General features: G+C 42.6%; 1 protein-coding gene across 15 annotated transcripts in view; it reads left to right on the top strand.

Annotated features, from left to right (window-relative positions):
* ATXN2 (ataxin 2) overlaps positions 1-24,724 on the top strand; it is a 49,192-nt gene extending 24,468 nt beyond the window's left edge. For 2 of the 15 annotated variants that reach the window (XM_068208538.1, XM_068208545.1), the window contains 13 exons: positions 366-518; positions 2,019-2,207; positions 2,903-3,010; positions 3,899-3,969; positions 4,659-4,966; positions 5,392-5,455; positions 5,572-5,724; positions 6,666-6,732; positions 8,677-8,861; positions 9,481-9,613; positions 18,852-18,997; positions 19,567-19,794; positions 23,079-24,724. In XM_068208538.1, coding sequence (XP_068064639.1) covers positions 366-518; positions 2,019-2,207; positions 2,903-3,010; positions 3,899-3,969; positions 4,659-4,966; positions 5,392-5,455; positions 5,572-5,724; positions 6,666-6,732; positions 8,677-8,861; positions 9,481-9,613; positions 18,852-18,997; positions 19,567-19,794; positions 23,079-23,282 — 2,009 coding nt within the window. In that variant the 3' untranslated portion in view covers positions 23,283-24,724. Of the gene's footprint in view, positions 1-365; positions 549-2,018; positions 2,208-2,902; positions 3,011-3,898; positions 3,970-4,658; positions 4,967-5,391; positions 5,456-5,571; positions 5,725-6,665; positions 6,733-8,676; positions 8,862-9,480; positions 9,614-13,743; positions 13,798-18,851; positions 18,998-19,566; positions 19,795-23,078 lie in introns of all 15 variants that reach the window. The other 13 variants (XM_068208546.1, XM_068208548.1, XM_068208541.1 and 10 more) reach the window with 10 other exon arrangements.
* The last annotated feature ends 386 nt before the right edge of the window (positions 24,725-25,110 follow it).

The raw sequence follows: 25,110 nt of genomic DNA, 5'->3' as shown, positions 1-25,110 counted from the left end.
AAAAATGTTTGATAGCCTGGAACTGTGCTTATCCAGGGGCAGCTGCACCACTGACCTTTGTGGCTTGGCTTGCACTTGGCAGTGGTGGATGCTTGAATTGAAATATTTTAAATCCAAGCCTTGCGCACCTGTTTCAGTGCTGATAAAGCCTCTGAATACCCAGGAGCTGCCCTGGGGAGGTGATGAGGGTTGGCAGCCTGGCTGAACCAATGCCTTGGCCTTTTTATGATATCAGTGCCAATTGGTTGATTTTATTGCTGCTTTATTGAGAGTTTTAAGATGAAATGCAATCTTAAGAAGAGATGTTTGGGTTTTTGTGGTGGACATTAAGCACTTATTGTGTGGGGTTGTCTTTTTCTCCTCAGGGCCTCCACGGATGTCTCCAAAGGCTCAACGGCACCCTCGAGGTCACAGAGTCTCTACTGGTAGGGGTACAATTTCAAGTGGCTTAGAATTTGTATCTCATAATGCACCTGGGGAAGCATCTACTGCTGCAGTGGCACGAGGCAGCCCTTCAGGTGGGACGTGGTCATCAGTTGTCAGTGGGGGTAGGTAAAGCTTGGCTTATTGCAGATGGCTTGCAGGGGGATCCTTAGAGTGGGAATGCTCAGCAGAATCCTGCCTTTTCCAGGCAATTCAGGCTCTGAATAATCAAATACTGGGCTAAGGTTGGAGTTGGGAGAAGGTTGTTCCCAGATAGCTGAGTCAGAGTTGGTGCAATGTTGTCGAGTCAGGTGCTGTGTGGAGAGAAAGGAAGGAAAAGTGTGGGAATTAGTTGTTGAAAGGATTCATTTTTAGGGGATTTGTTGGAGGAGTTAGAGATTTGCCACTGCATCCCTGAGTTTGGTTATGGCAGCGTGGCTGGATTGTGCTTTACAAAGGAAGGAGGTGTTTGGGTAGAGGAAGGTTGGTGTTAAAAGATGAATTGATACTCAAGTTAAGTTGGATGTACTTCTCCTTTAAAATTTACATGGATTTTAAGTGGTGATGTTGTTCTTGGCTACTGTAGGAGCAGTTACAGTGAGTGTCTTATTTTTAATCAGTTAATGTATTTTTTTTTTTTTTTAGTATTTGACTTAAAGCTCAGTCTTGTGCCAAAGGTCTAGTCTGGAGCTCTTGAGTTGAGGCTATGTTCTGGTGGGCTGTCAGGAGCTGGATGTTTCCTTGAGGGCAAGAGAGCAGCAGTTTGGTCCTTTTTAGGTACTTTTGGGGTTTTTTTTAGCAGTGCCGAGTTCTAGAGGAGCGTAGTTGGGAACACATTACTCAGAAAGAGGGTATAAATTAGACCCACATAGGCTTGTTGCCTTGTGGAAAAAACTTCAACTCTTCAATTGTGGCATTATTTGTGATCCACCTTCCCTGTTTATATATTATTAACATGCAAGTAGGACTGTTAAACCATTTGCCTGCCTTTCTGCTCACTCACTGGGAGTTAATATGTGACAAAAAAGCACAAGTGGGATGAGCAGGAAGCAGGAGCTACAACTTACTGTTCAAAGAATACACAACTTTCCTTGCTGCTTTAACACAGGGGCAAAAATATACCTAAAAGCACTCTTTTTTTCAGTAGTTTGTTTTTTTTTTCCAGCTGGCAAACCTCCAAAAGAGGACGCTGTAAAATGGTTGTGTTTTTTCAGCCCTCTTTAAAAATGTTTTACGTCTCTTTGTGTGGAGACCTGACCACCTTTTGTGTTCTGCCTGAAGCTGGGTTAATGTGAGCTGTTGTAGTTGTACTTACTACCGAGGACTTGGGGAAGCATTTTGAAGATTCTTGGTGGGATTAGAGGGCAGTGATAATTTTTTGGGGGACAATCTGCAGAGAAATTGCCCCGTTCTCTATGAAATGCTGCGTTGTAAAGAACTAGGAGATGTGCCTGAAAGGTAAACAGGTTTTCAGCTACTACATAATATCTCACAAAGTGTTTCAAAGCATGTTTGTAGCCATTTTAAAACTAAAACAAACTGCTGAGCAGATGGGGAAGCTCATCCTATAACTGCTTTTTCCTGTTTGTTTCTAGTTCCGAGATTATCCCCTAAAACACACAGGCCTAGGTCTCCAAGGCAGAGCAGCACTCCCATGGGACCAGCTCTGCCTTCTCCTCAGCCTGGTACTATTCCCACTGAATCTGTTGCCATGCCTGTTCCAGCTGCCTCTCCTACACCTGCCAGCCCTGCATCCAACAGAGCAGTCACCCCTTCCAATGAAGGTAAGTGCCCCTCAGTACCTTGCAAATGCTCCCTTTCCCTAATTCCTGACAAGGAATGTGCCCAGGCAGGAGCACAGCTGCTTGCTGAATCATAGGAAAACTTGGGGATACATTTAATTTTACTGTGAGTTCCCATTTCTCCAGCTTTTGACTAAGGTTGGAGAGAGGCTTTTTGAGAAGTCTCTATGCTTAGTTTCTTGTGCCCTTAAGGAATATGAGTTTATAGGTGTCTGACTTAATTGAGGATTTTTTTTTTTCCAAAATGAGTTTTTGCCTTGTTTTTAAGTTAAAGAAATGCTGGCCACTGGTTTCAGACAAAGCAATGAGGAAAAAAAAAACCATTCAGAAGCACAGTCTAATGTCTAAGAACTCTCAAATCTTTGTAGCATTCTGTATGAAGAGCTTGGACTGCTGAAAATAATTGGCTCTAAGTTTTTAGTTTGTTCAGCGTGGCTAAGGTTTTGTTTATGAAGAGAGGGATGAGTTTAACTGGGTTTTTTTCATTTGACAGTAGGATAGGGAGGGAGGATGGGGGAGGATGATTCTCCAGGCACCAACTAGGTAGCAGGAAATGTGTAACTTAAAAGGTTTTTCAAGCTAAAAGTGGTTAAATCTCTCCCCTGTTTCTCTCTTGCCTTCTCTTTGGTCAGTTGGAGTTGTGTATAAGAGAATAACTTTGGCAATTTCTTTTCCAGCTAAAGATACAAGGCTTCAGGACCAGAGGCAAAATTCTGCAACTGGAAACAAGGAGAATATAAAGCCAAGTGAGACTTCTCCTAGTTTTTCTAAACCTGAAAACAAAGGTTTGTATTCAAAGCTTTCATGTACTCGAGTGATGTAGGAATTGTGCACACTAAACCTGCTGTCCTGGCTGCTCTAGTTGGCATTTTAAGGAAGGCTTGGAGGCAGTCTGGTGTTCTACAGTAAAATTTGGTCATGCAGTTGTGAAGTGGCACTTTGAAATGTTGTTTGTGACTCATTCCATCAACACCAAGTGTAGAGATGCTCATGTGGATGGTGTGATTTCACTTGCTTTTTTTTCTTCCCCCCCCCCTTCTTTCTTTCCCCTGCTCACAGAGCTGCTTTTTAGCTGCCTTTGGACTGAATATGTTTCTTCTTAGAGCTGTGCTCACAATACTTCTGAGCATCGTGGTCAGCAGAGCTTTTCTAACTGTGCTTTTCCTATTATGCCTTACATTTGTGTGTCTCTGTAGAGTTGTTTGTTCATTCAGTTCTTAAAAAAAAATCTTTTCATATTGATAAACTGAGAACCAGATTCATTCATTCTCTCATTGGAGAGACCTTTAGGATGAGTCCAGCCATAAAGCTCACCTTGATCAGGGTTTCTCCTTCACTTGCTGTGTTTTGAAATGCTGGCACAGGCTGGGTTGGGGGTTTTGTTGCATGTTCTTTGTGTTCAGTGAGTTCTGCAGTCCCTGCACCTCGGGGCTTCTGCCTTGGTGTGGTGCATCAGAACTAAAGATAAATCAGTTATGTAATGCTCTGCTTTCACAGAGGCTTTCTGTGTGCTCCTACACGTAGGTCATGGAATTGTACCAAATTAAAACCCAAAATAAGGTGCTGGATTTCATTTTTATATCTGCAAAACCATTATCTTTCTGCAAATTTAGTAATGTGTAAAAAAACTTGTATTAGAAATGCTTGGACAATGTTGATCTTGTATTTGGCAGGTGTCTCTCCAATTGTTTCAGAGCATAGAAAACAGATTGATGATTTAAAGAAATTTAAGAATGACTTTAGGGTAAGTTTGTCTCTGTTAGTGGTGTCACCATTCTCATGTGCATCCAGATTATTTTAATGAATTAAACACAAACATATGTTAACAGGTCTTTATACTTTTGCCTAGTGTATGAAAATAATCTGTAAGAATTCATGTTAGGTATTGTAAAATCAATGCTGACTCTTGTTTGTACAATTACCTAATACACATAAATGTGAATATTGACTGTGTACTGAAAGCAGGGCTTGAAACCTGTTTGATCATTAGGCACAAATAATTATCTCACACTCCATATGGAGGAGCTGTTGCAAAATTAAATGAAGAGTTTTGCGGAGGAAAATTGAAGATGAATTCATATTACCTATTTCCTGGTTATAAGGGTTTATTAAATCAGGTTAGCTTTTCAAGTGGTGCTGTTAAATCACTCAGGGATGATGAGTCCAGAGGACTGTCTGAAGCTTTCCTGTCACTCTTTAATCAACATACAGGTCACTTGAGTGGCTGAACAGCTCCTTACACAGTGCCAGCTTAAACACTGTCAGTGCCCATGGATTTCTTTCCTAGTAAAAATGGAAATGAGCGTTTTAAAAGGTCATTTCCAGATGATGGAGGCTTGTGGGACTGCGTTTTACTCTCTGTATGTGACCGCATTAGATGGTCTCTCCTGAGTTTTGTATCAATTTACTGAATATATCCCTTGGGTTTTTCAGTTACAGTCCAGTTCCTCTTCAGATGCAGTGGATCAACTGCTAAACAAAACCCGAGAAGGTGAAAAATCAAGAGATGTAGTTAAAGAAAAGACAGAATCCACCCCTAAAGAATCTATCATAGAAGCTGGCAGTAACACCAACTCCAATGGTGGCAGTAGCAAACCCAACAGTCCCAGTATTTCTCCTTCCATGAGTAACAGCTCTGAGCAAAAGCGAGGGCCTGAGGTGACCTCCCAAGGTGTACAGACATCTGGGCCTGGAAGTAAACAGGACAAAGAGGATAAAGAGGAGAAGAAGGATACTTCTGAGTGAGTAACCGTGCCTTTTGGAATAAGCACATCTTTATTAACAGCAGACCTTGTGTAGAAGTCATGACTGGGTGACACATTCCTGGCTCTAGGTGCTGTTACACAGGAGGAACAACGGGGGACTGCCCTGAAAGTCATCTCCTGACTCAGTGCAGAGCTCTGGTCCTCTTGATGCCTAGTTCATATCTAAAAGCTTATTTCAATGTTGTCCTGGCTCACATGAGCTGAGGTATCAACAGGAAAACTTTTGTGGGTAGTTGTAGTAAGAGTCCCTCAAGGAGAGTGGCTTTTTTCATGCCATGGAGGTGTTTGACTTCTCAGAAATCTGACTCACAGATGGAAATGAGGTGTTTCTTAAATTTTTAATTGCAGATACTCCTGTAAAAGAATAATGCCCAACTTAATTTTTTGTTCTTTGTGTTTAGGCAAGTTAGAAAATCAACACTTAATCCTAATGCTAAAGAGTTCAACCCTCGATCTTTTGCTCAAGTAAGTGACTTGATGCTGTTTATCAGTGCCTTTGAGTAGATCTTTATAAGCCAACCTTTTCCTTGGAGGATACTCAAACTAACCCTGCCATATCCATTGCTCACCTCTGTTTGTAGCCGAAACCTTCTACTACACCAACCTCCCCTCGTCCTCAAGCTCAGCCCAGCCCCTCCATGGTGGGGCATCAGCAGCCAACCCCCGTGTACACTCAGCCTGTTTGTTTTGCACCAAATATGATGTACCCGGTTCCAGTGAGCCCAGGCGTGCAGGTAAAGTGCTGCAAACTCCTCAACGCTTCAGAGATCCTCAGGAAGCTGAGCCAGGCTTAGGAAACAGAATGGCTTGGGTTGGGAAGGACCTTAAAGATCAGCAGCTTGGGAGCTGGGAGTTAAAACAGTGAAATAGTACAGCTTGTATTGCTCTTGTAAATATAAATCATGTTGTTGTTAAGTTTTGGCCGTGTAAATACTGACTTTACCCAGTGCTCCCTCAATCTGCATGTTCAAATAATTCCAAACACTTGTAAATGCCAGCAGCCCACATTTATTGTGGGTCTGTGCAGGTTTCCTCCCAGTTCTCCAAGCATAGTGTCTCACTTCTCACTCTCTGCAACTGTTTCTTTGTTTCCAGCTGTGTCCCACTGGTTTCTGGTTGTTGTAGGGATCACTGGGATTTCAAATCTAGTTCCATTATTGTAAAATCATGGAATATCCTGAGGTGGAGGGGATGCACAAGGATCTTCAGTCCAACTCCTGGCCCTGCACAAGGCACCAACAATCCACCCTGTCCCTGAAAGCGTTGTCCAACCTCTCCTGGAGCTCTGGCAGCCTCAGGGCTGTGTCCATTCCCTGGGGAGCCTGTTCAGTGCCCCAACACCCTCTGGGGGAAGAACCTTTCCCTGATCCTTCAGCCTAACCCTCTCCTGACACAACTTTATACCAAAAAGCTGCTGTGAGGCTGTCAGGTTGAGCCCAGTGCCTGCAGTAGCAGCAGTAGCATTCCTGGGCTGGTTGTTGCCAACCATCTGGTCTTAGTTGTGTGTCCATGCAGACTTAATGACACTGATCCAAGAAAATCTCATAGGTTAGGCAGAGTTCACTAAACCCTGTAGCAGAACAGAGGGAAACACATCAAAGCTGAGTGGGGCCCCCACCCCAGCACACACTGAGTTTTTAAAGGAATATCATACCTTCAACTTCTTCTGTTTCAGCCTTTGTATCCTATTCCCATGACGCCCATGCCAGTGAACCAAGCCAAGACATATAGAGCAGGTAAAGGTGAGAATAATACTGCCTGTTTGGTTCTCAGTCTGCATGCAGCATGGCTAAATGACAAATGTTTGTGTGTTTTCTAATCCATGGCAATTTGGTTTCAGTCGATATTTTAAATGCTATTTTTATTAAAGGGAAGTAAGTGGAAATACTAATGGATTTTTAGATAAACTAATTCAGCTAAAACATGCCAGGTTTGAGTAATGGGGGGGTTGCTTGGTTTGGAATCTGATTTGATAAACAGGAAAACATCTCTGTTACTTGGAGCATTAGGGTGAGCTGATCATCTCCTGTATTTCATAAATATTACAGGTTTGTTTCAAGGGAACTTCTCTGCTGGTTTTCTGTACTGGTTTGCAGCAGTTCCCCAATTGGTGCTTTAATAGAGGGGGTTTTTAACAACATGCAGAGTCACTATTTCTCCAGGAAAAGTTTGCTCTGCTGCCCTTCTGGAAAGAGCTGGTTCCAGTTTGTTCTTGTTCATTCCTGCTGCCCCAGTGAGTGAACAGCTGGACTAACAATGACAATGCCACGTGTTTAAGTGACACCCGTGGCTGTGGAGTCATGATGGGTGGTGAGATGTTCCCTGTGCTGGGCAGTGAGGGAGCAGAAAGTGCTGCTCTTGTTCTTGTGCTCCTGTTCCAGGGAATGCTGTTACTGTGCCCAGGGAATGCTTCTGCAGTGGCAGCCAGTGCTGCAGGACAGGACCAGCACTGCAGCTCCAGTCACTGCAGGAGGAAATTGTTTCCTGCTGTTTAGAAACAAACAAGTGGCCTTTATCAACCTAGGGGAGACAAAACCCTGCTATGTATTTCTGTGTTAAAACACAGTAACTTCACTGTGGCCTCACCCCTGAAATCTTCTGGTTAGCAACACTGTTTTAATCAGAAATACATAGCTGAGTGCTGCTTGCTGGGTGAGGCAGCTCCAATTCTGAGTTCCTTTTAAGTTCCAATATTTCCTGCATATCCGTCTGTGTGCAGCACAGCCCTGTGGGAGCTGCCTGGGTTACAGCTCTGTGCACTGTTCAAGTTGCCTCCTGTATTTACTTCTTTCTGTTGTTGATCTGCAGTGTAAATAAAATCATTGAGTGAATTTATGGATGTTTCAGCATTTTCCTCTCCTCTCCCTAAGAGATTTGGGGCATTGCCCCTGCAGTTAAGTTTAGAGGCGCTTGAGGTAGCTCTGTTAATAGTTGCAGCCTGACTGCAGGAAGCTGAAGCCCTCCTGGAGCTCCCAAGCCCATGCTTTGTAGGCTGAATTTGTTTGTTCCAAGTGAGTTGGGTAGTCACCTTCCCAGGAGAGCTCAGGTGATCCCACACTGCTCTGCTCTTTTCATCTTTCTTCCCTCTTAATTATTCCTACTCCTTATAGGTTTTGTCTCCCTCAGTGTTATCTGTGACCTACAATTTGCTTTTTGCTACCTGAGGGATAGCACAGAGCTCAAAAGATGTGAATACCTCGAGTTGTGGCTGGGTGGAGACCTTTACTGTGCTCTCCTTAGCCATAAGCACGAGTCATTTTAACATAAAGACTCAGATTTCCAGCTGATGGAACGGTGGCAGAGTTGTTCCCATAGAGGGTGAAAAAAGCCTTTTAAGGGGACAGGATTAATTGGTTAATGTAGATATCCTAATATAACCTTTCTCTTCCACTTCTGATTCTGGTCAGTCTTTCTCTCGCTCCACCTTTCTTCCGTCACGAAAAGGGCAGGGCTGGGTTTGTGGCTGTGTATATCCAGCCCAAAGGCAGTGATGAAAATCAAGTGTTTCCTGGAGAAACTCCTCTTCACACTGTTCCTTTTTGACAGAGCTCTAACCCATGGCTAAAGGTGTGGGGTGAGGATATTCCATGTGGTCCCAGTAACATTATTATAACTTAGAACCTTTCAGAAAGCTCCAGATTTTTTTTTCTCTGTGTTTCTAACATGAGACAATCTTTGTTTTCTAGTACCAAATATGCCCCAGCAGCGGCAAGACCAACACCACCAGAGCACCATGATGCATCCTGCCTCAGCAGCAGGCCCTCCAATTGTAGCTACTCCACCTGCTTACTCTACACAATATGTTGCATATAGCCCCCAACAGTTTCCTAATCAGCCTCTTGTGCAGCATGTGCCACACTACCAATCTCAGGTAAGAGTCCTTTCCATGCTCCTGATCAATCCAAGCATGAATAATGAAGTTCAGAGCTAAATAACCCCCTTGTGTCCTGTCCTGAGTCACCCTGAAGAGTTTCTGTGTTCTGGAGCACACGTGGTGATCTTGGAATGTGCTTCAAAGCCGCCTGTAACAAATTTTAAGGTTCTAATGAATTTTAATGTCCTAACGAATTTTAAGGTCAGTTTAGAAGTTGGCATTTATTATTGATACGGTTTTTTAGCTCTTTGAAGAATTTCTTCAGGTCATGGCCAGCACATCTCCTGGTTAAGTGTTCTAAAAATCACTTACTTGGTGGACTGCTCTTTCTTCAAAGGCTGTTAAATCTACATGTGTAATTGGATAAATGTATAAGCTTAGTGCATTATTAGAGTGGCAAAAATTGGACACGCCGATGTTTGCTGTCAGTTTCTAGCCCTTAAATTTTGGAAACAACTGGGACAATCTCAACAGTGTGAAATCCTCAGCTCGCTCTGCGTTTGAGCGAGGCCGAGCTGCCGCCGTTTCAATCCCGACTGTTGAGATGACAAAAGTTTCTTTGGAGTTAATTGTTAACCCAATTAACTGTGTGTTTTTTCCTTTGTTCTGCCTGCAGCATCCTCATGTTTATAGCCCTGTAATACAGGGCAACGCTAGGATGATGGCCCCACCAGCACACGCACAGCCGGGTTTAGTATCTTCCTCTGCAACACAGTACGGTGCGCATGAACAGACACATGCTATGTATGGTAGGAAACGTTTTGTGTTATATGTAACTTTTTAAGTCCTTACCTTGTGCAGGGGATGTATTTAATCTCAGCCTTCAAACGTGGGTATCTCAGTAGATGTGGTTTATATTTCATAAGATGATGATGATGAGCAGAGCATTGAAAACTGGGCCAGCTGGTTCAAATGAAAACTCAAGTGTGCTGATTTCGGTAGGATGCCAGTGACCAAGATGAGATTTCAACCTGGGAGCTGCTAAAGAATATCTGCTGAAAGAAGTTTGTTCAAGTTCTCTTGATGCTCTTGATACATCATCCCATGTTTGTTCCTTGATTATAATTAGTACTTGTTTTATTGCAAGGTTATGACCTCAGTTTCAAACTTGACTTTAGTTCTGGCAACTAGTGAAATGCTGTCTTTATGATACTACTGGCATTATTAACAGTATGAACACTGCTGTTTAAGCAAAATAAACCATGTGTTGCTTACCTTTCTCATTTGGTAAGTCAAGAATAAGTAAATGCAACAGCTCATGTATTGCTCTCACTTGGACAATTAGTCTCTAGCATTATCAGATGGGCATTTTTCACTTACAGTGAAGTGCTGAAAATGTGGGTTACCTTGTGACAAAAGTAAAATGTGCAAGAACTTTCTAAAGCATTATAAATGTATGATAAATCAAGGCCCAATTTGGAGGAAAAAGAGCTCACTGCAAAACATGCTGTTGAAAGAGGTAGAGTCAAGGTTGTTTAAGGCTTGGAAATTGTCATAAAATGTCAAAACAGCAGATGGTCTCTTGAAAACATGGCATTTCAATACTTGTTATAGCATCTGAGGAAAAGTTTTATTGGGTCACGTATATTATTGACTTAGATTCTAATAAAAGATTTTCTGTACCTTTAGACATCTTTGTATGTTTTCGGGTGCTTAGCTTTACACTGCTACTTAATGGAAGTCCATGACATGTCATGAAAACTTACAGAGAATCTGGAGTTTAGGGGGACATTAATTCTGATTTTAAGAGGTGTCTTGCCCGTCTGAAAACATCTTGTCAGATCTCTGCAGTGGTGTGGTAACAGAGTTAAGAAACAAAAATAACTTATTTTGACACTCAGAGGAAGAACATTTGAGCTCATTTGTGCTGAAGCTGAAATGGAAGTTACTTGTAGAGATTAATCTTTCTCTCACAGGTCCTTGCTAATTGTATTACTTTGATCTTTTCAACTCTTGTGCTTGAGGTGTCCATGTAAACAGATCTTCTGTTTGCTTTTTCATTAGATTAAATAGAATTCCGATAAAGCGAATGATCAAAGGCTTTCAGACCTTTATTGGTGAAAACCCTCCTCTCAAATTCTAATTAAAATAAAACCAAACATGAGATAATCTGAGATTTGATTCAGAATGGTTGCATGTGACTTTCTAGCAATTTCCCATTGTGCACCATCCTTATCTTCTGTAATCAGTGGGTTCTGCAGCGTTGAAGTACAAGCCCGTTGCCTTGCTTGGCTTTGATCAGATGTCTGTATAGTTTTTTTTTCACTGATACTCTAACTTACAACTGTTAGATCTCATTTTGTGTTGGTTTTGCAGCTTGTTTGTTGTAGATATGTGACTACCTGCCAGTGCAAACAACTAAGTTGGGTCAAACTTGAGAATTCTTTGGTATTTCCTGCCATGTAATTAAATGTTACTTTCCCCAGAGCACCTAATTTAACAGAAATGGCCTGTCCTCCTGTGTTCTTTCAAGTAGCTACTTGGTGACTCTTCTAAATATTCTCCCACCTTCCAGTAAATGATGGAATGCTTGAAATTTTTGTTACTGAAACCATTGAACCCAAGAGGATCATGAACTCCATGTGATAGACCTTTTTCAAGGGTGTGTTCTTGCCCCTGTGCAGACGTGTTTAGTGAACATGAACTGTCTCAAATGGTACCCTTCACCTTCCAAGGTGACAGTGACACATGGAATGACTCCTGATGTTCTGCAGCAGCCTCTCAGTTCACATTTTTGCGAGTCTTGCATGTGCTGAGTGCCTGAAGACCTGGCCCAGATAGAGTGTGCTTCCTCAAAGTGTGTCCAGCTGTAACGTGTCCACTTCAGCTTCCATTTATCCATGTGTGGGAAAAGGCAGGAATGCCAGAGGTGACCGATCTGAGCTGCTTATGGAGCTAAAGAACATCATGTTGGAATTGTTCACATCTGACTGAGTGACTATAAGAAAATATCCATGACTTATGTGCTGTCTTTTGGGAATCTTAAGTTTACCCACATTTGAACTAAATATACCTGTGCACTTTGATTCTGGTCCTCTCTTAAAAAATAATTTGAAAGTACAGAATAACAACTTCCTGAGAAACAACCACCGCTGCTGCTTTTGATTTTGCTCAAACAATTTCCCTTTTGGCTCTTAAAAATGGCTATCTGATTTTTAAAATATATATTATTACTTATTTTTAGCACTGATATCAGGATTCAGTGGGCCACGCTGCCCTTTTACCCTTCAAGGTACTGGTGCTTGCTTTGAGTTATTCCTGCAAAATTCACTCAGTTTTAATCCTGCATATGTGGTAGAGAGAAGATGTCTGCAAGAACTACTGTGATGAGACCTGGGGGTTGGGGGGAAAACTGCTTATCAAATATTCCTAAGGTGTGAAATGTTTTCTGGTAAGATCTGAAACTCCACCTTCACTAATGGTTTGGGACGAGTTGAAAGTCTGTGGCAAATAGTAACAGCCTGGCAGCCAAGAGAAATTCCTGTCGATTTTAAGGGAACCACCCTCACTGCCAGAATTTTGGGGTTATTTTCCTTCCTGTCTTGTGAAGAGATAGCTGAATCCAAATTACATACAGTGACCTACACTTGGTGATAAGCACTCTTCCATTTTAAAGAAAAGTACTTTTGTCTAATGCTGTTTAATGGGATATTCCTGCACTTCTGGGATTTCCTTGCCAGATCACAGTGTCACAACCCTGCTATTGCCGAGAGAGAGAAGCAGAGCTGCGTGGTCCCAGTAACCCCAGCTAAAGACAGGACAGAGGAGAGTTCAGATCACTGGGGTTTTCCCCTCAAAATGGGGAAGGACAAAGTCCAAACAACTTTCTTCCCAGCCAGACGATAACAACATCTGTGACACTTCAGCTGCGAAGCCATCCGTGTCGTGGAGAGTTTGAAATGTGACACCTTTACCTGCCACACAGCCGACCTGGAGGTGTCATGCTTCCCCTGCTCAGCTGCACCTTGGGTTCAGGAGGTTCTGTGTCTGTCTGGCAGCTGCTGGCTCGGGGTGGCCTCCCAGTCCCTGTCCTTGGGCTGCTGGAGTTTGCTGGCCACAGTCCCAGTTTGGCTCCTGTGTCACACAAAGCCCAGACCAGGCTTCTGCTGCTGGTAGAAAATTTGGTTACCATGTAGAGGGTGGATCTGTCCATTCCTGTGACAATGAACTTGTGTTTTTTTCTGTGTGGCTGAATTGTTTCCAGATAATTGGAGTCCTCTGAAAAACTTAACTTTTGTGTTTAAGAACTTGTGTAAAACCAGACCTTGGTTTTACACAGATGCATTTCCTGTTTTTTGTGCTCTCATTCCTGTCCCCGTTCTCCCTTCCCTTTTCCCCTTCTGCATATGTTTTACTGGTCTGGTGTTGTCTCTAACTTTATCTGGTTTCTGTCTCAGCAGTAGAGTAAATTCTATTCCCCTGATAGTACAATGGTGGATATAATATAAACTTCAGAGGATTCTCCAGGGACTAAGAGTGAACCAGTCACCAAAGTTGTCTTGGAACTGTTCAGAATGGCAGTGCTATAGCTGAAAAAGCAAGGGCCAGTTTCTGCTCTAGTGTAATTGCATTTTAACCTTCTTGTTACAGTGGACAGTAATAGACCATGAACTGACATAAAGTTTCTTTTTGTGTTAATTAAGAACTGCAGACCTCAGTGTCCGAGTTAAGAAGGAGGGCTTACTTGTGTTTCATCTCCACTCATTTGTAAAACAAAATATCTAGCTCTAATAGCAGCTAAGTGAATAAAAATATCTGCATGGTTCTAGAGTCTTCAAAAAAGAATTAAAAAAAAATAAAACTAACACTGACCTTTCCAGAGGATGGGAAGTATGCACTTGGCAAGAGGCTAATTTACCTTTCTATTTCCCAAATTCAGCATGTCCTAAAATACCATACAGCAAGGAGACAGGCCCTTCTTTCTACTTTGCCAGTGAGTTGGGTTTTTTGTACTAATTTTGATTGTACAGAAAAGCACTTTCTAAAGAACCACATGTTAAAGGAATGGGACGTGTTGAGGGAACAAGTTTCCTTGCACCAAACCAGGATGTGGAAAACGCAGGAAGGTTCCTCTCAGTGGGCAGGGAATGGAGCTTTGGAAGAGATTTATATGATCACAGGAAGCTGAGCTGTCAATTCTTCAAAAATTTATTTTGAATATGGAATAATTTCTGACTTCATTACCCAGTCTTTCCATCTGCAGCCAGAAGTGGGCTCTAAGAAATCCTTCCCTGTGAGGGTGGTGAGGCCCTGGCACAGGGTGCCCAGAGAAGCTGTGGCTGCTCCATCCTGGAAGTGTCCAAGGCCAGGATGGATGGGGCTTGGGACAACCTGGGAGAGTGGAAGGTGTCCCTGTCCATGGCAGGGGCTGGATCAAGATGATCCTGAAGGTCCCTTCCCACCCAAACCACTCTGTGATTCTATTGCCTCTACTTAAACCTGTGAGAGCTGCTTTGCTCCCTTTCATGAGCCAAACAGGATTTTTACACCTGACGAGTTACCAGCTTCCTAAAAGGAGAAGCAACTTGGGCCTCATCCCATTAAAAAGCCATGGCTCAAGTTTGGAGCCCCTAGGAGGAAATAATTTGAGCTGCAGCCGAGGTGGAGGAAGTTTTCTGTAGAGCTGCCACTGAAGGAGTGCTGGGAACAACTTGTGGTCATGACTGTATGACAGGGATGAGCTGAGGGCTCCTTGGAACTTTCTCAGTTCCATTCCCTAGCTCAGGTGGGGCTGTGCTGGTGGCCAGCATCACTGGAGGCACTGGGAGAGGAGCTGGTGCTCTCTGGACACAGCAGCCTGCTCCAGCTCATCCACACTTACCAGCAAAGGCAGAGAACTGCAAAATCCTGCCTTGTCTGCTGGTGTTCAGCAGCTGCTTTGAGGAAGCTGAGGTTTGAGGGGGGTGCTTGCAGGATGAACTCTCACCCAGGACATGGGAAAGGAGGAGTTGCACTTTCAGGCTGTTTCTTTTCTTGCTCCTGTCCTGCTGTGGCACTTGTTGCTGTGTCTGTCTCTAAGTCTGTGCAGCTCATGCCGGGCACTCTCCTGTTTGTTTTTTTTTTTTTGTTTTGTTTTTGGTTTTTTGTTTTTTGGGTTTTTTTTTTGCATTAGCTCATGCAAGAGGGATGTGAGAAAAACCACTTGTTCTCCAAAAATCTCCTCTGGAGCAGATTTCCTGTGTTTCTTGTGCCACATTGGTTCTGCCTGAGTGGGGGCTGTAGGATGCTGACCTGTGCTGTGTTCATGCCTCTTGGTTTGGTGCACTGAAATCACTTCAATAACCTTGTTCCTTTCTTGGATTGTCTTTGAAGTCAAGTCCACTCTACCTGTGTAAAATGACTTCTTGAAATGTTTGTATGATGAAAGAAACATTTGCTATTTCTTTGCTTCCTACCATTCAGGTCTTTTAAATGTAGTTATCCTCACCATCTTACTGGCTCTGGCAATAATTTTGAAGTTTGTTCACTGGTCAGCTCTTGAAAATAGGCTCTTCAATGCATCTTTGGACCATGACCAACGCTGACCACCATTGGCACCATTGAAATTCCAGGGAAAAGACAAAATTACAAAATTACACAATGTGGTTTCACATAATCCCTTGTAGCTGAGAGTTCTGCTTGATTTCTGCTGCTCTGACCTCTTCTGATTTCAGCTCCTTCTGTGGGTTCTGTGGCTGACTGCTTCTTGTTTGCTCTCAGAAATGGGGTGCAGTTCTGTAGAGTTGAATTCAGTAATTCAATCCCTGTGATGTTTTTCTCCCATTCCGTGACTGAGTCGCTCCCATCCCTGCCAGGTCAGTGCAGTGAAATATCTCACATTAGAACCAATTTGATTGGAAAGATGCAGAAGTGAAGGAGGTCAGCCCAGGCAGAAGAATTTAGGGCATAAAGGCTGAGAAACCCAGTGTTATTTGTGCTGGAATGAGCTGAGGTGACTTGCAGCAAGGTGTGTCCTTTCCTGGCACGTTCTCAGGTAATAGGTGGCCATTTGGAAAATCTCCAAAATACTGACAGTTGGGGGGGAAATGTTGGATAATGGGTCTTTTTTTTTTTTTTCACCTCCTGTCTTTTCTTATTTGCTGTTAATTTGTGTAGTGAGCTGTTTTGATGACCAGGCAAAAATTCCTTTAAAAAAATCTCAGGGAAAGTGTTTTAGTTCTGGCTGAGCAGGTGAATTTTCATGGCTTTTACAAGACTCCTTTGACAGCCCTGCTGGTCTCAGAGATTTCATTGGCTTGGCAGGAATTAACTTGCACTAACTAAACATGAAAAACCATTTACACTGCTGGAGTTGGAGTCTGAACTCTGGTTTTGAGCTGGGAATGCATTTCAGACCTGCTGAGTCGTTCTTGGTTTGTGTGCAGGGACTGGCCAGGATTTAGAGAAGTGCCCAGATAACATTTTTTTAAAGGCATTTTTAATATTACTATTAAAACATAATTTGCAGCAGCATCTGAAGTGGTTTTAAGCTCTACAAATTTGCCCATTAGGGTGATCTGCTAAAGACAAAATGAAGGAGAGGAGAAACTAGAGAAATAAATATTCTTCAGTATAAAAAAGTCCAATGCTTCAAACCCAAAGCTATGGATAAAATATTAGGTGGTTTTGGAAGAGCTGCCCCTATGACAAAAACCTGATCCTCCTCCTGGTTTATATCTGTTCTTTAGGGTGCTATTCCTTGCTTTAACTGGTGTCTTAAGAGAGAAATTCCTTATTGTGAAGTTTTATTGTAGAAATATCTGCTTCAGAACAACTGAGTTTATTATTCTCTTGGCCATAAAGAACCAAAAGATAAATTGAACAAATGGTTTAATGGAGTCCCACATTATTTTGAGGGCTCTTAACAAGTGATGTGGGAAACCTTGAGTATCGTACAACTTGGAATTAAATTTCATATACATTTTAAAGCCTCTTGAATGGAGGTGGAGTTAATTTGTGGTGAGGCTTGCCAGCTCTGTAGCTGAGGCACTGGGAGGATTGCTGGTCTAATGTGCCCTTTGGCAAGCAAGTAATCCCTCCTTCCATTTATTTCTATTGCTTTGACAAAGATAATAATTTCTGGCCTTCTTCCGAGTGTTTATAATAACGAGGTTGAGAAATTTTCCTCCTGTAGAAAGCCATAAACTTGGTACTGTAAAAATGATCAGTGTTGCCATTGATAATTTTGGTGTTGTCAGAGGAGAGATGTCTGAAAGTCAAATAGGAGCATGGCAGGGATGCTGCTGCAAAATACACTTTAGTAGTGATACAAAAAAAAGAAATCAAAAATACTTGGATTTAAAGCATAACAAAATGCTGTGGCAGAAGATCCTGTTGGTTTTGACAGTGTGCTTAGAAAATATTGAGGTGTTTTTGAAACCCCTCTCAATCAGGAGGTCTCAGAGTGTACAACTGTGCTTGCAGATGTGGATAAGAGCATTAGGATCCACTCCAGGCTGCAGGAATTTGGTTCATCTGCATTAATAGCCTGAAACTGCTCATCACTGCGAGGCCATTTGCTCAGTGAAGATTTAATAGAGCTTGCCAGGGATTAAGTTAAATGTGGCAGGCAGTTATTTTCTAAAGGAGGAACCTGCACAGGGGAGAAAAACCTCAATCAGGCAAAAATATCCTGGCTCTCTGTATTCTGGTGAGTTGGAACGTGTTAGAACTTGGATTTGTAAGGTTTATAGCAAACCAGACTGGAGGAAAACTGCAGTGGCCATCAAGTTCTCATATAATACCAACCCCATTAAAAAATATATATATATAACCTGGTAGATACTCATCAGTAATTAACTTCAGAACCACCAAAAGGCACCAAAACAAATAGGGAACAGTTGAAGGAAATATTGAGGAGCAGGCTGATAGTTTTCTTTGGCTGTTTGCTTTTTTAGCACTTTGTCAGCAAAACTCTCCTTGGTCTTTCAGGCTGTGACATCAGAGGGATTAACACATGTTGTCACACACAGAAGTAGGTGCAGACATGGCCTGGTTGTTGCACAAGACCTAAAAGAAATAGGGGAAACATCCTCATTTTTAGGGTCCTGCTTTTGCCTTGCATCCTTTGTGTTGAAAGGAAGACTTGTTGTCATTATGGCTTTTCATACTTGCTTAGATTCCCTCAAAAGTTCAAAACAAAAAATAGGATTTAGTGTGGCCCATTTGAAGCAGGACAGAGCAGGATCCAAGAAGGAACTTTATGTGTTTGTTGTTGGAGACTGGCACGGCTGTAGCAACAGATGTGGCTTCACTGGGGTAAAAGTTTTCTGTTGTTCAGTTTCTTTCTTTTTGGGAATTTTTGACCTTATTTGCTTCTGATTCAAGGAATGAAGAATTCTGTGGCAGTGTTGGGGAACTCACAGGATGGTGGTGATCCAGAACAGATTGGCCTCGAGGGCAGAGGCAAAATGGGTTATTTTAGCACAAGAAAGTGGCTTCAGCAAAAATGTGATGCTCGAGCAGCCTCAGTTTTGTCAGCTGTGATGTGTTTATTGACTCTGGAGCGCACGGGCAGAGTTTGTGCTTCCCTCTGACTGTTCTGTGAGCAATTTCCAGAAGAGTAGCATGGTGAGGTTAGCCAGGTATAAGGCCAAAGAATTTTTTTTGGATGGTGGAAATAAAAATGGCTCGTAACACCTTTTGAAAAGTATATCTCAGGAAATCCTAAATTGTATGAAAATTATAAATTTGATCTTTGAAACTGGTCTGTTTGACAAAACAAAAGATAAAATACTGCTTTTCTCTATGTAGTATCTGTTACATTGTCAAATTAGGGAAGATGAACTGTCTAATTATGGTTGTTTATAGACTTTCCTGCCAAACCAAACTACACAAAAGCAAGGTAAGATCATCAGCTATTTGCAAGATAAATACATTATTTTTTTAGAAGGGGGAGGGAATATATTTACAGACTGAGTTGTAGTGAAATCTTCAAATGCAGATGGTGACTTGAATAGAGGTGCACATCCTGAACCTGGTGTTAAATATTCCTCTTTTTCATCCTAGTTTCCACTGGCTCACTTGCTCAGCAGTATGCCCACCCTAATGCTACCCTGCACCCGCATCCTCCGCATCCTCAGCCTTCTGCCACCCCAACTGGCCAGCAGCAAAGCCAACATGCTGGAAGCCACCCTGCTCCAAGCCCCGTGCAGGTAACACAACCCAGGGCCTGAGCAAATTAATTGTGTTTAAGGGATTGCAGCTGACCGGCGTTTGATGTTGATGTATTGATTTCTCTGAGAGGTAAAAGAGTAGGATTGAACAGAGTCCAACCACTCATTTTTCCCTGTTCACAGGGGATGGGGGATGTTTCAGTTTAAGGATTAAGGAAGGATCATAATCGTGTCAGTGCTTTCATATGGGTGAAGTGGAAATAGCAGATAAATGCTGAGAAGTGTTTGATTGGATTTTGTCAAAGCAGCTGAAAACAAAGTGGTCCTTGGAATAGTGCTGCATTCCTTAATTCCCTCCTGGGAATAACTGGCTGCAGCTGTGAGGCACTCCCAGCTCCAGGTTCTGCATGGTTTTATCTGGCACTCTGGGTTCTGTTTGCCAGCAGAAGCTGAGCCTGGTGGGGTTGTAAAGAATATCCCCACGAGCATGGGTGATCCTTAGATCCGCCATTTACAGATTCGGAATTGAGAGCAGTTCCCCGCTCCTTTCTCCTTAATCAGTGTGATTCCTCAGCCCTAACCTAAATGATCTCTGTGTTTTCTTGCAGCACCACCAGCACCAGGCTGCCCAGGCCCTGCACCTGGCCAACCCCCAGCAGCAGTCGGCGATTTACCACGCAGGTCTAGCTCCAACCCCTCCTTCCATGACGCCAGGCTCCAACACGCAGTCTCCACAAAACAATTTTCCTACAGCACAACAAACAGTCTTCACCATTCATCCCTCCCATGTTCAACCTGCATATACCAATCCGCCACACATGGCCCATGTCCCCCAGGTAAACACAGTTTAACAACCTTCAAGACTAAATGTCTTAATGCCACAAAAAGTTAGGACAGTCGGGCCTGCTGAAGTGATTGCCAAGCTGTCACCTCTCAGCACAGACTTACCTGTTGTTGTTATTTAGGTTTCTGTCTGTACATTGCCTTTATTTAGAATTTGACAAGGTGTACTTGGACCTCAGCTTCCAACATCTAGTGCATCTGCAACTGTAGTTTAATGAAGACATCTTAAGCTGGCACTGCTACTGAAATAAATTGAGCTCTCTTCCCAGTTCCTGGCTCCCATCCTTGTCCCTGCCCCACCGCTCTGCTCACAGAACTGCTTGGCCGTGGAGCAGACCAGGCTGGGGACACAATTCAGCTGAAATGTACCTCCCCTACCCCCTTTTTAGGCTATTTCTTGGTCAAATTGGTTCCCTGCTCAGTCAGGTGCCTGATCCCAGGAAGAGCTGGCATACAGAAAGGTTGGAGGTGGGAGGTAAATGCAGAAAGGCTGAATTGCTGCTTTTGGTGGCAGTTTCAGGCTCTGCATCGTAGACAAATTTTATACAAATTCATCCAGAAAAGGACGTGACAGGATTTCCAGGGAGTAGCAAGGCAGTGCAGGGAGAGAGGAGGGAGTTAAGGTGACTGCAGGGCAATCCTTGCAGAAAGAAGCCTGTGTGTGTGTGTGTGGTGTGTGTGTGGTTCTAAATGAACTGCTTGTGCTGAAGATCCCCAAAGATTGTTGGGCAACCTAAAACAACAGTCTTTGCTTCAGAATCAGAAACCCACTTCTCTTAACTGCTCTCTTGTGGTCAGCTCCCTGAGAAAAAGGATTTGGGGAAGGGAAGCACATGATAGATTAATCAAGAGCTCCGTGTAAAGCAGTGTGACACAGATTTTCTGATGTTTACTAAATCTCCTGGATTTAGTGTCCTTTGTCAAGGAATGGGCAGTTCAATCAATAATTTGCCTGCACAATTTTTTCTAAAGACCAAGAACTTGGTGTCTGGCTTCTCACACAGGTTAACCATAGTTTGGGATAAGGTGACTAACTATGACTTGGGATGTTAATCTGACAGGTGTCCAGTCCCTTGCAGAATTCTGATAAAATCTTTGCTTTGGTCCCTGGGACAGTCAGTTAAGCCAATAAATCAATAGTTCTGTAGGAATCGTTTTACTGATGTTGAGTTTTTAGCTTTTTAATTCTCTTAGACTTCTGATTTCTCTGCTTTTTTGGGGGGAGGATAAGGAGAGGATGGCCAAAGCTGATAATTGCTGTGGCATCTTGGCACATCCTTCCCTTCTCTGGTTTCTGCCAGAAACAAGACTCCTGCTCTGCTCTGGTGTGAAGGCACTGCTGTGAATGCCTGGGTTGTGTTTAGAGCTTCTCAGAGGGGTCTTGGCTTAGTGGCATGTCCAGTGCTGTGATTTGAAACATGAAACATTTGCTTTAAGGTCTTGAAAGGGGAAAGCTGTGCCTGAATTGTGCCCTGGCCAGGCCAGGGATGCAGGATGTGACCACTGCCTTCCTTTCTGTGTGCCAAGCAAACCAAATTAAACAAATCAGATGCAACTTTGAGTCAGAACTGACTGCTCAGGCAGCATTTTAGCAGTCAAAGACAAAGCCTGCCTTGCCCTTGATTTTAATTTGTGCAGTCTCTTCTGCAGTTTTTTTAGAATGAAACTGCAATTTGTGATATTTACATCAAACTAATTGACTTTTCTAATGAATTAGTTCCCTCAAAAATCTCTAGTGAAGGCATAACTACAGTTCTGTCAGAAATTTTAAATGCATGTAATTATTCCATCGTGGGGAAACTAATCACTGGATTTAATAGTTTTTTAGCAGCCTCATTCCCAGCTTCTAAACACAATTCTGAAATACCACGTAGTAAGAACTTCAGTTAGGCCAACACAGGGGATCAGTCCAATTTCCCTTCAGGTTATCAGATGAATCTTGAGCTGGTGGATATCCCACTTGAGAACCAGTACTTTAAAATTCATTAGAGAGTGCTGTCAGCTGCCAATCTGCAAAATGTTTGAGCCACAGCAGAAAAATTTTATCCACTGTGTGTATTGACTCCAGCTGCTCTATGAATAGCTGCTTTATAATGATGGCTTCTACAATAGCATGTTTGTCAAAGTCAACGTGGAGCCAGTCCTGGGAGGTATTTCTGTTCCACAGCCTGATCTCCTAAACCTTTTTTAGAGCAAGAGTGAGATTTGAATTGCAGTTCCTGCCTTTAAAGGCTTCTGGGGAGACACTAACCTCGTGCAAGTCTGATCAAAGAGTTTGGGGAATGTCTGTGATGAGTCAAGTAACCCTTTTTGTCTTTAAGAAATAAAATTCTAGCCACTACCTGCTATCTGTCTTTACTGGCATGGGAGACCTGTGAGGCTGCAGTTCTGGGATATGGTAGAAACAAACCTTAGGCACAAATGATGGGGTTTTGGGGCTTTTTTTTTTCCCAGGAGAAATCCACTGAGAGCTCTGAGTTTCTTTGTGCTTTTAAGAAATTCATGTTTGCTAGGTTTTTAAATGAAATAAATTGATGACCTCTAGAGACATGAACTCTGAGCTAAAGAACCCACCAAGTTCCTGAACTTGTTTGCCAGAGGTGATCAGCCATGGGAAGGATTAATCTCCTTTTCCACTGAGACTTAGCCCTGATTGCTCAGATTACACAAGAACTGCGATGAGCTGAACTGGAAGCAGAACAAAGCTGCCCTGAGAGTGTGAAGGGATGAAATCACTCATGTCAGGAGGACTTGGCTGAGCACTGTGTGGGCACAGGTCACTGGAGAGGACAGGGAGGTTCCCAGGGCAGGGAGCCAGGAGAGAACGTGGGGTTGTGCAAGGAGAGAGCTGGGGAAGGGATGCCAGACTCTCAGTGCCTGTGATGTTCCTATCTGTACCCTCTAGGAAGTGCTTTGATGGAGGTGACTAACAGAAATGTTTTGAAGATTTGTTGCTGAATTGTTATTTTTTTTAAATACCTTCCCTGTTTAATGCTGGCAAAATGGCTAAAATTGAGAACTCAGCTCAGAGCACTCAAGGACTTGAGTGCTTTTTTTAATTATTATTTTTCCTTTTTGTTGTTATTATTATTATTATTTTTGTGTTACAACTTCTGCCTTAACCCCTAACCTAGTTTAAAAAATAAAAAAAAAAAATCCAAAACAAAACCAAATGAAGAGAGTAAACCTTTTGCTGACGGAGCAAACTTTCGCCAGTCATGTGGCCAGGAGTTGCTGCCTCCTTGTGACCATGATACTAAAGAGCTCTTTGTTTCAGGCTCATGTACAGTCAGGAATGGTTCCTTCTCACCCAACTGCCCATGCTCCAATGATGCTAATGACGACACAGCCTCCCGGTGGTCCCCAAGCCGCCCTCGCTCAAAGTGCACTACAGCCCATTCCAGTCTCGACAACAACACATTTCCCCTATATGACCCACCCTTCAGGTGAGGAGTGTGTGCCCGGGAGACCTGCACCCTAACTGAGCCAGGTCGAGGAGTGAGGACTGGGAGAAACCAGATCTTTGGGGAAAAAAATAATAATAATAAAAAAAATATATATATAAAGAAAACAAACCAACCTTACGATGTCCTTCGTGCTTCGGCAGCCTAGAGGAGCGCAGGTTTAGCTGGTGAGATGTACCTAATTCAGGGAATATTTGTGCTTTTTGTCTAGCTGGAGTAGAGAAAAGGAGAAGTGTGAGACACTGGCACTGTGGGACTGAGTTTTCCGTGGATTTGCCGTGGGGGATGGACTGTGTGTAGTTTGTAATGATCAGAGGTTTGATTAAATCTCGAGGACAGGAGTGAAATGTTGTGTGGGGCTAGGGCTGCTAGGCTGCTGGTAAAGTGAAGTGACAACTGAAATCTAAACTTTAATTCAGAGTAACATTCTGCAGCTTTACTTTGGGGGAAAAGTAGGAGTTGTGTGACTTCTTTCCGCTTTAAATTTAACCTTATTTAGGTTTCTTTGATTATTCAAGTTCAAACAGCCTCTGAACTTCTGTAGTGATTTAGTTTTACCTGATGTTTCTTGGGGAACTTGTGAGCAGAACAAAGCTGCTTTCTGAGGGCTTAGGTAGAGAAAAATAAAAACATCCCAAGGACATCTTGATGTGCAGGGTTTTGTTTTGTTCTCTAAAAAATAAAGGAAAAATAGGAAAAAAAATAAAAATAAAAGAAAGTTGAGCTCAGTAGTTGTCCTGTGACCACTTTACTAGCAAACTGTTGTGTGGCTTGCCAATTTATTATTTACATTTGAACTTTTTTTTTACAGTACAAGCCCACCACCAACAGCAGTTGTAAGGCTCATCTGGAATAACTGAAAGGCTGGATACCTTTTGTAGGCCAAATACCCTCCTTCTACTGCTTCTGCCAACTGGAAGCACAGAAAACTAGAATTTCATTTTATTTTGTTTAAAAAAAAAAAAATTTGATTTCTTGTAACATCCACTAGGAATGCTAACAGTTCATCTTGCAGTGGGAGAGATTCGGACTGAGTAGAGGCATTTAGGAACTTGTGGGCTATTCCATAATTCCATGCACTGTATCTGAGTCCTGCAAGTGCCCCAACTCTGCTTGCTGAAAACTGGAAGTTATTTATTTTTTAATGACCCTTCAAAGTTATGAACTCGTCAGCTAGCAAAAGAAGTAACAAGAGTGATTCTTGCTGCTATTATCACTAAAAATCAAGACTTGGAGATCCCTTTTACTTCTAACTAAACTTGAAACAGGTTCAGTAAAAAAAAAAAAAAATTCTAATCGTCAAACGGATGAGTTATTATTTATAAATCACGTTTGATGAGATAATCACTATCGTGAGACAGTGATGTAACTTTTAAGTTAAGAAAACTTTTACTTTGTAGATAATATAAAATAAAAACTTAAAAAAAAATTAAAAAATAAAAAAAGTTTTAAAAACTGACCCTCCTCGGTGTTTGTGTGGTGATTTTTGAGTCCCTTTCCTTACCAGCTGCTCCAGCTCCAATCCCAACTGGAGCCAGGGTTTGCCTGAGTCTGCTGTGTGCTGCTGCTGCAGGGGCCTTGCAGGAATAAGGGAAGGGTTTGGGAATCCCAAATTCAGCCCTGTTTTCTAACAAGGTTTTGTGTCCAGGTGATTTTGTGTTCCTGATCCCTCAGCCTTGAGCTGCTCTGGATGGGCTCAGGAAAGGTCCCAGACGGGCCTTTAAGGTGATGGAAGTATAAAAGTCAGTGGTGCTGCTGGAGAAGGAAAGGAAAGGTAAGAATTCCCTGGCAAAATGCCTTAAAAAGATGGGCAAAGTTATCCCTGCTCCAAGTGCCATGTCTTGA

Source organism: Anomalospiza imberbis, chromosome 18 (genome assembly GCF_031753505.1).
Source record: "Anomalospiza imberbis isolate Cuckoo-Finch-1a 21T00152 chromosome 18, ASM3175350v1, whole genome shotgun sequence".
In the NCBI taxonomy this organism is placed as follows: Eukaryota; Metazoa; Chordata; class Aves; order Passeriformes; family Viduidae; genus Anomalospiza; species Anomalospiza imberbis.
This window is presented reverse-complemented; position numbering and strand designations above follow the sequence as displayed.